The sequence below is a fragment of the Protomyctophum parallelum genome, assembly GCF_964188405.1.
Source record: "Protomyctophum parallelum genome assembly, chromosome: 8".
In the NCBI taxonomy this organism is placed as follows: domain Eukaryota; kingdom Metazoa; phylum Chordata; class Actinopteri; order Myctophiformes; family Myctophidae; genus Protomyctophum; species Protomyctophum parallelum.
Genome location: NC_139703.1, coordinates 37,928,603 through 37,940,835, shown reverse-complemented (window position 1 = coordinate 37,940,835; position 12,233 = coordinate 37,928,603). Strand labels below are relative to the sequence as shown.

The 12,233-nt window shown below is 48.1% G+C and overlaps 1 protein-coding gene across 1 annotated transcript in view; it reads left to right on the top strand.

Moving 5' to 3' along the window:
- Positions 1-9,055, top strand: part of ccdc3b (coiled-coil domain containing 3b) — a 43,649-nt gene extending 34,594 nt beyond the window's left edge. The window contains exon 3 of the mRNA XM_083772342.1: positions 8,681-9,055. Coding sequence (XP_083628468.1) covers positions 8,681-8,986 — 306 coding nt within the window. The 3' untranslated portion in view covers positions 8,987-9,055. The remainder of the gene's footprint in view (positions 1-8,680) is intronic.
- The last annotated feature ends 3,178 nt before the right edge of the window (positions 9,056-12,233 follow it).

Below are 12,233 nucleotides of genomic sequence, written 5' to 3'. Positions count from 1 at the left end.
TTTGTGTTAGCTCAATATTATCTCTTCTTTAATAAAGGACAACTTTTCAACCACGTACAGTTCATGTTTTAGGGTGTTATTAGAGAAAGTATAGCCTAAAAGATGAGTGGTAATCTTTTTTACTGTTTGTTTTAGCTCAATATCTCTACTTTAATAAAGGACAACCTTTACAGGGCGGGCGGGGGCATGGGGCTAAATTTATGTTTGTTTTTTTACACAATTTTATAGCGATTTATTTATTTATTTATTATTTACTATAGTCCTACTAGACCCCAGGAAATTACATCTCAAGGTTCAAGGTTCAAGTTAATGTAGTGTCCCCGAAGGGCAAATATGCTTGCAGCATAGGAAGTACATTAAACTGGCCACAAACGATCACAGGATCTACTGAATGTGAAGGTAGAGTACTAGGGGGATCAATACTGGATCAATACAGGATCAATACTGGATCAATACAGGATCAATACAGGATCAATACTGGATCAATACTGGATCAATACTGGATCAATACTGGATCAACATTAACCCAAAGCAGTGGTTTTTCAACCCCTTTCATATCAAGGCCCATTATTTATTCTGCATTTGAGCCACGGAAGCAGATGACATTTAACCTCTCAGACCCAAAACTAAAGAATATTGTAATGAATTGCATTTTTTATAGTGCTCAAAGCGCTTTACAATGCATGGTTCATTCATTCATACATTGGGAGGTGCAGCGGCGAACAGTCGACGCCAGCGTCCTCACTTCCCACATTCACACACCGACGGTGGCGAGCTCACACCGACCAACTCATTGGAGGCAATGTAGGGTTCAGTGTCTTTGCCCAAGGACACTTCGACATGTCGACAGGAGGAGGAGCCGGGATTCGAACCGCCAACCTATGGATCATTGGACGACCTGCTCTACCTCCTGAGCCCAAATGATGTCCACATGCTGTATTGATGTTGGTGCCATTAGGAGAGATAACAGGCAAACGATCAGAACAACAATTCCTCTATACATCCTAATTGTGTATACAGTAATTTAACTCTTGAGAGTGTAGAATGAAACCAAGTGGACATTTGGTTTATTTTTCCATGAGTTAAATATCTAATAAGGGTTAATTTGGTTTCCAACTACCTCTCCATCATTTAGCTCAAGGACCACTGGTGGTCCCCGGACCACCTGGAACCCCCTCAAGGACCACTGGTGGTCCCCGGACCACCTGGAACCCCCTCAGGGACCCCCTCAAGGACCACTGGTGGTCCCCGGACCACCTGGAACCCCCTCAGGGACCACTGGTGGTCCCCGGACCACCTGGAACCCCCTCAAGGACCACTGGTGGTCCCCGGACCACCTGGAACCCCCTCAAGGACCACTGGTGGTCCCCGGCCACTGACCTGTAAAAGCACAGGGATTATTTTGTCCATTTCACACTTGATTGTGCCTTAAATATTATTTTACAAGGCTGTTTAGCAAGACCGCGGAGAATGCAATACATCCCCATTCATGGCTACAGTACAGTACGCTGTGAATTAATTACACGTTTTATATATTTCCGCCTGGCCTTCTCGGCTTCCCTAACTCCTCGTACAGCTCTGTTGTGGCTAACTGGTTCTGAAACAATGGACCCTGCAGTGAGACGGGCTAGCTGAATGGACCACGCAGTGAGACGGGCTAGCTGAATGGACCACGCAGTGAGACGGGCCTTCTGAATGGACCACGCAGTGAGACGGGCTAGCTGAATGGACCACGCAGTGAGACGGGCCTTCTGAATGGACCACGCAGTGAGACGGGCCTGCTGAATGGACCATGCAGTGAGACGGGCCTTCTGAATGGACCACGCAGTGAGACGGGCTAGCTGAATGGACCACGCAGTGAGACGGGCCTTCTGAATGGACCACGCAGTGAGACGGGCCTGCTGAATGGACCATGCAGTGAGACGGGCCTTCTGAATGGACCATGCAGTGAGACGGGCCTTCTGAATGGACCACGCAGTGAGACGGGCTAGCTGAATGGACCACGCAGTGAGACGGGCCTTCTGAATGGACCACGCAGTGAGACGGGCTAGCTGAATGGACCATGCAGTGAGACGGGCCTTCTGAATGGACCATGCAGTGAGACGGGCCTGCTGAATGGACCATGCAGTGAGACGGGCTAGTTGAATGGACCACGCAGTGAGACGGGCTAGCTGAATGGACCACGCAGTGAGACGGGCCTTCTGAATGGACCACGCAGTGAGACGGGCCAGCTGAATGGACCACGCAGTGAGACGGGCCAGCTGAATGGACCACGCAGTGAGACGGGCCTTCTGAATGGACCACGCAGTGAGACGGGCCTGCTGAATGGACCCACGCAGTGAGACGGGCCAGCTGAATGGACCACGCAGTGAGACGGGCCTGCTGAATGGACCACGCAGTGAGACGGGCCTTCTGAATGGACCACGCAGTGAGACGGGCCTGCTGAATGGACCACGCAGTGAGACGGGCCTTCTGAATGGACCACGCAGTGAGACGGGCCTTCTGAATGGACCACGCAGTGAGACGGGCCTTCTGAATGGACCACGCAGTGAGACGGGCCTTCTGAATGGACCACGCAGTGAGACGGGCCTTCTGAATGGACCACGCAGTGAGACGGGCCTTCTGAATGGACCACGCAGTGAGACGGGCCTTCTGAATGGACCACGCAGTGAGACGGGCTAGCTGAATGGACCACGCAGTGAGACGGGCCTGCTGAATGGACCACGCAGTGAGACGGGCCAGCTGAATGGACCACGCTGTGAGACGGGCCTTCTGAATGGACCACGCAGTGAGACGGGCCAGCTGAATGGACCCTGCAGTGAGACGGGCCAGCTGAATGGACCCTGCAGTGAGACGGGCCAGCTGAATGGACCACGCAGTGAGACGGGCTAGCTGAATGGACCACGCAGTGAGATGGGCCAGCTGAATGGACCACGCAGTGAGACGGGCCAGCTGAATGGACCACGCAGTGAGACGGGCCAGCTGAATGGACCATGCAGTGAGACGGGCCTTCTGAATGGACCATGCAGTGAGACGGGCCAGCTGAATGGACCACGCAGTGAGACGGGCCTTCTGAATGGACCATGCAGTGAGACGGGCCAGCTGAATGGACCATGCAGTGAGACGGGCTAGCTGAATGGACCATGCAGTGAGACGGGCCTTCTGAATGGACCATGCAGTGAGACGGGCCAGCTGAATGGACCACGCAGTGAGACGGGCCTTCTGAATGGACCATGCAGTGAGACGGGCCAGCTGAATGGACCACGCAGTGAGACGGGCCTTCTGAATGGACCATGCAGTGAGACGGGCTAGCTGAATGGACCACGCAGTGAGACGGGCTAGTTGAATGGACCCTGCAGTGAGACGGGCCAGCTGAATGGACCCTGCAGTGAGACGGGCTAGCTGAATGGACCATGCAGTGAGACGGGCTAGCTGAATGGACCACGCAGTGAGACGGGCCTTCTGAATGGACCACGCAGTGAGACGGGCCTTCTGAATGGACCACGCAGTGAGACGGGCCTTCTGAATGGACCACGCAGTGAGACGGGCTAGCTGAATGGACCACGCAGTGAGACGGGCCCGCTGAATGGACCACGCAGTGAGACGGGCCTTCTGAATGGACCATGCAGTGAGACGGGCCTTCTGAATGGACCACGCAGTGAGACGGGCCAGCTGAATGGACCACGCAGTGAGACGGGCCTTCTGAATGGACCATGCAGTGAGACGGGCCTTCTGAATGGACCACGCAGTGAGACGGGCCAGCTGAATGGACCACGCAGTGAGACGGGCCTTCTGAATGGACCATGCAGTGAGACGGGCCTTCTGAATGGACCACGCAGTGAGACGGGCCTTCTGAATGGACCACGCAGTGAGACGGGCCTTCTGAATGGACCACGCAGTGAGACGGGCCAGCTGAATGGACCACGCAGTGAGACGGGCCAGCTGAATGGACCATGCAGTGAGACGGGCCTTCTGAATGGACCATGTAGTGAGACGGGCCAGCTGAATGGACCATGCAGTGAGACGGGCCAGCTGAATGGACCATGCAGTGAGACGGGCCTTCTGAATGGACCACGCAGTGAGACGGGCCAGCTGAATGGACCACGCAGTGAGACGGGCCAGCTGAATGGACCACGCAGTGAGACGGGCCAGCTGAATGGACCACGCAGTGAGACGGGCCAGCTGAATGGACCATGCAGTGAGACGGGCCTTCTGAATGGACCACGCAGTGAGACGGGCCAGCTGAATGGACCATGCAGTGAGACGGGCCTTCTGAATGGACCACGCAGTGAGACGGGCCAGCTGAATGGACCACGCAGTGAGACGGGCCAGCTGAATGGACCATGCAGTGAGACGGGCTAGCTGAATGGACCACGCAGTGAGACGGGCCTTCTGAATGGACCATGCAGTGAGACGGGCCAGCTGAATGGACCACGCAGTGAGACGGGCTAGCTGAATGGACCACACAGTGAGACGGGCCTTCTGAATGGACCACGCAGTGAGACGGGCCTTCTGAATGGACCACGCAGTGAGACGGGCCCGCTGAATGGACCACGCAGTGAGACGGGCCAGCTGAATGGACCATGCAGTGAGACATGCCGGTGTTGGCACTGCTCGGCCCGACCGAATAGAATTCCAGCGGCGTTCTCTCTCCGTTCTCCCAGTTTTTGCATTTTTTTTAGTTGTAGGAAAGTCATGTTCCACGTGAAAATGTGCCTCAAATCTTTGAATAATATATATTATTACAGAGTGAACATTTTAACTCAAATCTTTGCTTCTGGGGAGGGGGGTCCCTGGAACAACATATTTTCAGATGGGGAGGCATATTACATATAATTTTTGGGGTTCTTGACATGAAATATTGAGAACCACTGATATAGAAACATGAGGTTTTTCAGATTGTTTTCTTCTTCATTTGGGGCAGGCTGAGTGCACTGCCGTGTCTTTTCCTGCCTGCGAATGACAGACTCAATCGAGGATGTGTTGTTTTCAAATCCCCACAAAGACATCCGGTTTCTCTGGAAAAATTACGTTTCTCCTCCTAGACGCTGCGGAAATTATACCCTGCATGCCTTTACGCCGCTATGCAGCGAAATCCTCCTAAAGGAAACGAAAAGGGACCGTTTGATTGAACCCACCTGCGACACACACTCGCTAACAATTGTGTCGAAGCTATAGTATATAATCCGGTCCATGTCTTGCCACTGCCCACTGCTGAGCGGATGTACTCTGCCTTTTCTCTCCCGGTCCGGAAAATACCAGTAGTCCACAAAACACCGGTGGTTGTAAATTGACTATTAACCCATTTTGGCCTGACGTCTTTTTCTGAAAAACCTCATGTTTCTGTATCAGTGGTGCTCAATATTTCATGTCAAGGACCCACAAACATGATATGTATTTGGCCGCCGACCCCCATCTGAAAATATGTTGTTCCAGGAACCCCTCCAGAAGCAAAGATTTGAGTTAATAACGTTCACTCTGAACGAATATACATTCAAAGATTTGAGCCACATTTTCATGATCTTTCAAAAATAGCAGACCTACAAGCTCATAGCGCGCAAGCTTGTAGATCTGCTATTTTTCAATAGCTAAAGCATAACACAATGCTAACACCAAAAGGGGTTCCCGCCCCAAAATGGGTTAAGTACATGTATGGAAAAACTGGCGCCCGCGTTCCGGGTTTTTTCTCACTTGTTCTGGTTTCTCACTTGTGGTTTCTCACTCGTACAGAGTACAGTTACAGTACATCCGAACGTGGTGTAACTAATAAGAGAAGTTGTTGAAGAAAGTATATGTTTCACGTTCGTAGACTCCGGTTCCGACAGGCTTCCTCAGGGGACTTTGATTTAGCATTAAGGAACCCGTTGTGACCTTGCATGCCCCCTTGCTGACATCGACCCCATAGGCCAGGGTTCGAACCCACAACCTTCCCCTGATGTCGACCCCATAGGGGCAGGGTTCGAACCCACAACCATCCCCTGATGTCGACCCCATAGGGGCAGGGTTCGAACCCACAACCTTCCCCTGATGTCGACCCCATAGGGGCAGGGTTCGAACCCACAACCTTCCCCTGATGTCGACCCCATAGGGCAGGGTTCGAACCCACAACCATCCCCTGATGTCGACCCCATAGGGGCAGGGTTCGAACCCACAACCTTCCCCTGATGTCGACCCCATAGGGGCAGGGTTCGAACCCACAACCTTCCCCTGATGTCGACCCCATAGGGCAGGGTTCGAACCCACAACCATCCCCTGATGTCGACCCCATAGGGGCAGGGTTCGAACCCACAACCTTCCCCTGATGTCGACCCCATAGGGGCAGGGTTCGAACCCACAACCTTCCCCTGATGTCGACCCCATAGGGGCAGGGTTCGAACCCACAACCTTCCCCTGATATCGACCCCATAGGGGCAGGGTTCGAACCCACAACCTTCCCCTGATGTCGACCCCATAGGGCAGGGTTCAAACCCACAACCTTCCCCTGATGTCGACCCCATAGGGCAGGGTTCAAACCCACAACCTTCCCCTGATGTCGACCCCATAGGGGCAGGGTTCGAACCCACAACCTTCCCCTGATGTCGACCCCATAGGGCAGGGTTCAAACCCACAACCTTCCCCTGATGTCGACCCCATAGGGCAGGGTTCAAACCCACAACCATCCCCTGATGTCGACCCCATAGGGGCAGGGTTCAAACCCACAACCTTCCCCTGATGTCGACCCCATAGGGCAGGGTTCAAACCCACAACCATCCCCTGATGTCGACCCCAGGGCAGGGTTCGAACCCACAACCTTCCTCATGAAAGGCATCTATGCTTTAACCCGCTTCACTAGGGCAGCTTGAACCCCAGCTAAATATATTCAAGCCGATCTACAAGCTCACTCAGTGGTTCAATTACCAGGCATGATGTGGTGTCAGTGGCCTCGGGATCCCCCAGAATGAAGTTACTAATGTTGCTCTGACGAGGGAAGTCTGGAGCTCTTATGGTCGAACTGTTGCCCCCCGCGACCCGACTACGGATAAGCGGTTATGGATGGAATGTGGTGTCAGTGGTGATTCTGGTTTGTGTTGGCATCATTTTTCTGTGATTGGTCTACTTTTGAGGAGACCGGCAGACATACGTAAAACCCTGCTGTAGATGGCTTGGCCTTCTTCCGATGTGTAAAAAAACAACAACATTTAATTCTTGGGGAAATGGTTGGCAGTAATGCCAGGTATTATGGTAAGTTGTTGTTAGTGGACTAAATATGCCAGACCACCGGGTCTGGTCCTTTTTATTTGAATGAAAATATATAAAAATCTTTTTTACAAGAGGGAACTGGCCAAGAGGGCCAAACACACACACAGCCTACAATACAAGATAAACAGAACGGTTAATGTTTCCAACTTGAGTTCTAGACACACAGGTGCCGGCCCGGTTCCGGCATGCCGCCCCGCGTCCGAAACGGTTGAGAAATGACCGTGTGCCGGTCCCTCTACTGTACCCTCTAATGTACTCTACTGTACTGCACTGTACTGGCACATCCGAAAGCATCATATATACAGTTAATGTGTGTTAGGTTGCGCACAGGTGGTGAAAATCAACCATGTATGTATCACCCAGCCAGCCGCCCATCCACCCACCCACACACACTCACACACATAGCTCCGTAAGGGAGTGGTTGCACCACAAATAAACATACATTTTGTTACCGAAATCATCAACGATTTAGTTATGAGCCGTGAATAAAGCCTGTTTTGATCAAAAACGCAATCTGAAAACAGAATCCGAGATAAATGGATTTTAAGAACAATCTGATCTGCTGGAGTTCAGACGGCAAATGTCTGAAATTTCTTTATTAGGAACAATCCCTTGAGATGAACCATCTCGTTTTCAAGGGGCTCCACAATTCACTAAATACACTTCATACATAAAGACACTTTTTGCAAACAATTCAACCAGACAAAACAAAACAAGACAAAACAATACAATTCCTAGATAAACAAGAAACAAACAACAACAAAACAAACACTGCAACAAAACAACATTTCACATAAATGGACATAACGTAGACATAACACATGGATCATTGCATCATGGATCTGCTACAGTGATGATTAGTCTCCAGATGAGAGGACAGCACAGTTTTAAACAAATGAAAAGATGTTATTAAACGAATATGGACAGGTAGATTGTTCCAGTCACAAGGAGCTTTGAACATAAATGATTTTTTGCCAACTGATGTGGGTATATTGAAGTAAACCTGTGAGCAATGTCTAAGTTGATGTGTAGAAGTGTATATGGTATCATAAGCTGTTTCAATGAATACATTTAAAGATGAACTGCAGCCAGTGCTGCTGTCTTCTTGAGGTGGGAGATGGTAATTAAGTTGAGATTGTCGTACAAGGTACAGTGGTGGGTCAAATATGGGCAGTCAAGGACAAATCTGCATAAACGGTTGTATACTGAATTCAATAGATGTTAAAGATATTTTTTGGCAAGTGAATGAGTTTAACGTCAGTCCTGTGTCCTTCCAGCTGCTGTAAATGAGTTTAACGTCAGTCCTGTGTCTCTCCAGCTGCTGTGCTCCAGTTTAACGTCAGTCCTGTGTCTCTCCAGCTGCTGTGAATGAGTTTAACGTCAGTCCTGTGTCTCTCCAGCTGCTGTGAATGAGTTTAACGTCAGTCCTGTGTCTCTCCAGCTGCTGTGCTCCAGCATTCAGAAGGCTCTTTTCGAGGAGGAGGAGAAGGTGAAGACGCTGTCGGAGAAGGTGCGTTCTCTGGAGAAGTCCAACGGCCACCTCCGCGACCGCGTCAAGACCATGAAGCGCCTGCTGCGCCAGGCCAAGCGGGACGACACCAGAACCAGCACCAATAAGGACCAGAACACACTGAGCCTCAAACAGCTGTACGAGGCCCCCCACCACCCCCCCCACCCGGACCAGGACACCGCCTTGAACCGGAAGAGCCCCCCCTCTCTTAAAAGCGGCCTCGGCAAAAAAGCTTAACCCATTTAGTAAAAAAAGAAAAAAAACGTTTGCTCTGAAAGAATATATATTCAAAGATTTGTGCCGCATTTTTTTACGATTTAAAGAAAATAGCAGATCTACAAGCTCGCAGCACGCCACTCGGTGGCGCGCTATGAGCTTGTAGATCTTCTATTTTTCAATAGCTAAAGCATGACATAATGCTTAGTTAAAACACCAAAAGGGTTTCCCATCCAGAGACTAAAGAAAACTCCATTTTTCAACCAATCCATTTCCCCCTCGTCACGTCACGTGAGTCGGCCGTGTTTTATACGAATGTCTTTTAAATCCCAACAGTTTCCTGGAAAACATATATATATATATATATATATATATATATATATATATATATATATATATATATAATGCTATGCTGTATCAGTAGTTCTCAAACTATTTTTCATGTCAAGGACCCCCAAAAGTATACTGTCTGTATGTATGTAATTGGCCGCCGACACCCATCTCAAAATATTTTGTTCCTGCAGGGACCAATATTTGAGTTAAAGCAAATATTTGAGTTAAAAATGTTTGCTTTATATGCAGCAAAATTTGATTTTGAAAATTGCAGATGCGTTCATGAGCTTGTAGATCTGTTACACATCTCCTCATAAGAGTCACAAAATATCTTCAAATGGTGGTCCACGTGTGGCCAATCACATATCAAACTGAGGTTCATTGAACATGTTTGAGAACCACTTCCCAAAGTGGGGTCCGGGGACCCCTATGGGTCCTTGAGGGAGTTCCAGGGGGTCCCCAGCTAAATGATAGTTTGGAACCAAATGGACCCTTATGGGTCTGTAACTCTGAGAGTGTACAAATGGAACCAAATGGACCCTTATGGGTCTGTAACTCTGTGTACAAATGGAACGGATAACGGAGAGCCATTAGAGGAAGTGGTTCCCAAACCACTCATTTTGGTTTTGGGAACCACCTCCGTTCATTTTGGTTCCTCTCAGGGTTAAATTAACATTGATTTTACAATATAAAGTGGGGGTCCCAGAGATAGAAATGCCGTTAAATGGAGGTCCGTCGTAGCCTAATGCATGTCAAACTGGGGGTCCTTGGAATGAAAAAGGTTTGAAAATCACTGCTAGAGCCGTAAACAGCTTCTCTTATGGGGGTTAAGAAAGAAAGAAAGTTACCATGTTTACCCAGGGTAACTGGACTAAGCTCAAGAACTTGTTTACAAGGGCCTTGTCCAAGGGCACTTCAGCGGTAGTAATTTTAACGTGCCGGTCCGGGGATACGAACTAGCGACCTTCCGATATCAAGACCGCTCCGCAAACCGTTCGGCCACCGCTGCCCAAGGGTCACTGGCATATATTTTCAATGGGGGCGGGGGGGGGGGGGGGGGGGGGTCCACGGGCTAATGAAGGTCATTTTGGGGGTCTTTGACATGAATGAGTATGGGAACCATTCCGTTATCCTCCGCTCAGCCTCGGAGGCTCCGCGTCGTCTGGCCAGAACAACGCCGTGGGGATATTCCAGGATAATATTCAACCAGTGGGATTTGTAATCAGACATTTATTCATATCCTATTATTTCCCAATGCCTTTATTCTGAATGTTGGGAACGACATACGATATACACCATTACATAATGTGTTGCCAGTTGAACTGAACTGTCAGTAAAAGAAAAAAAATGAAATCCTCCATTTGTAAATTCAGCAATGTACAAACGTAACAAAGTGGATATTACAGGTTCATTTTGGTTTACATTTGTACGCTCATGTGTACATGCGTATATGAACCTTGGAATCTTTAGGTGTCCCACGATTCGATTCCGATTCTTGGGGTGACGATTCGATTCAAAAACGATCTTTTCGATTTTTCCGATTCTCGATTCAAAAAGTTTTTTTCCCGATTCTAAAGCAGTTTTTTTATTTTTATTAAAAACAATTAAATTGAATTTTAGCATGATCTACTCCAGTCTTCTGGCATGAAAGCAGAGTACATTTAGTAAAAAGCTTGTATAATTGTAAAGGTTTTATCAACTGAATGATTTAAACACACAAAGGTAATTAAATCCAAAAGTAAGAACATTTATTTAGCTTGCACAAATTTGAACCAGTACAAAAGTTACAAAATCTCTTCTCACTCAATACCAGAACAATACATTAGTATTAAAACAGGTGTAAAATAAATACAATTGGCAGGCTTAGCTTAGCTGGTAGTAAATGCACTGCAGAAACCCAGGCCATAATGCATTGCATGCACAGGTACATTTGTGCAGGAAAAAAAAAAAAAGTAAAGAGAGAGTGTGTGTGGATATGATAATATCTTCATCACAGTGAGGTAAAGAGAGAGTGTGTGGGGATATGATAATATCTTCATCACAGTGAGGTAAAGAGAGAGTGTGTGGGGATATGATAATATCTTCATCACAGTGAGGTAAAGAGAGAGTGTGTGGGGATATGATAATATCTTCATCACAGTGAGGTAAAGAGAGAGTGTGTGGATATGATAATATCTTCATCACAGTGAGGTAAAGAGAGAGTGTGTGGATATGATAATATCTTCATCACAGTGAGGTAAAGAGAGAGTGTGTGGGGATATGATAATATCTTCATCACAGTGAGGTAAAGAGAGAGTGTGTGGGGATATGATAATATCTTCATCACAGTGAGGTAAAGAGAGAGTGTGTGGGGATATGATAATATCTTCATCACAGTGAGGTAAAGAGAGAGTGTGGGGATATGATAATATCTTCATCACAGTGAGGTAAAGAGAGAGTGTGTGGATATGATAATATCTTCATCACAGTGAGGTAAAGAGAGAGTGTGTGGATATGATAATATCTTCATCACAGTGAGGTAAAGAGAGAGTGTGTGGATATGATAATATCTTCATCACAGTGAGGTAAAGAGAGAGTGTGTGGGGATATGATAATATCTTCATCACAGTGAGGTAAAGAGAGAGTGTGGGGATATGATAATATCTTCATCACAGTGAGGTAAAGAGAGAGTGTGTGGGGATATGATAATATCTTCATCACAGTGAGGTAAAGAGAGAGTGTGTGGGGATATGATAATATCTTCATCACAGTGAGGTAAAGAGAGAGTGTGTGGGGATATGATAATATCTTCATCACAGTGAGGTAAAGAGAGAGTGTGTGGGGATATGATAATATCTTCATCACAGTGAGGTAAAGAGAGAGTGTGTGGGGATATGATAATATCTTCATCACAGTGAGGTAAAGAGAGAGTGTGGGGATATGATAATATCTTCAT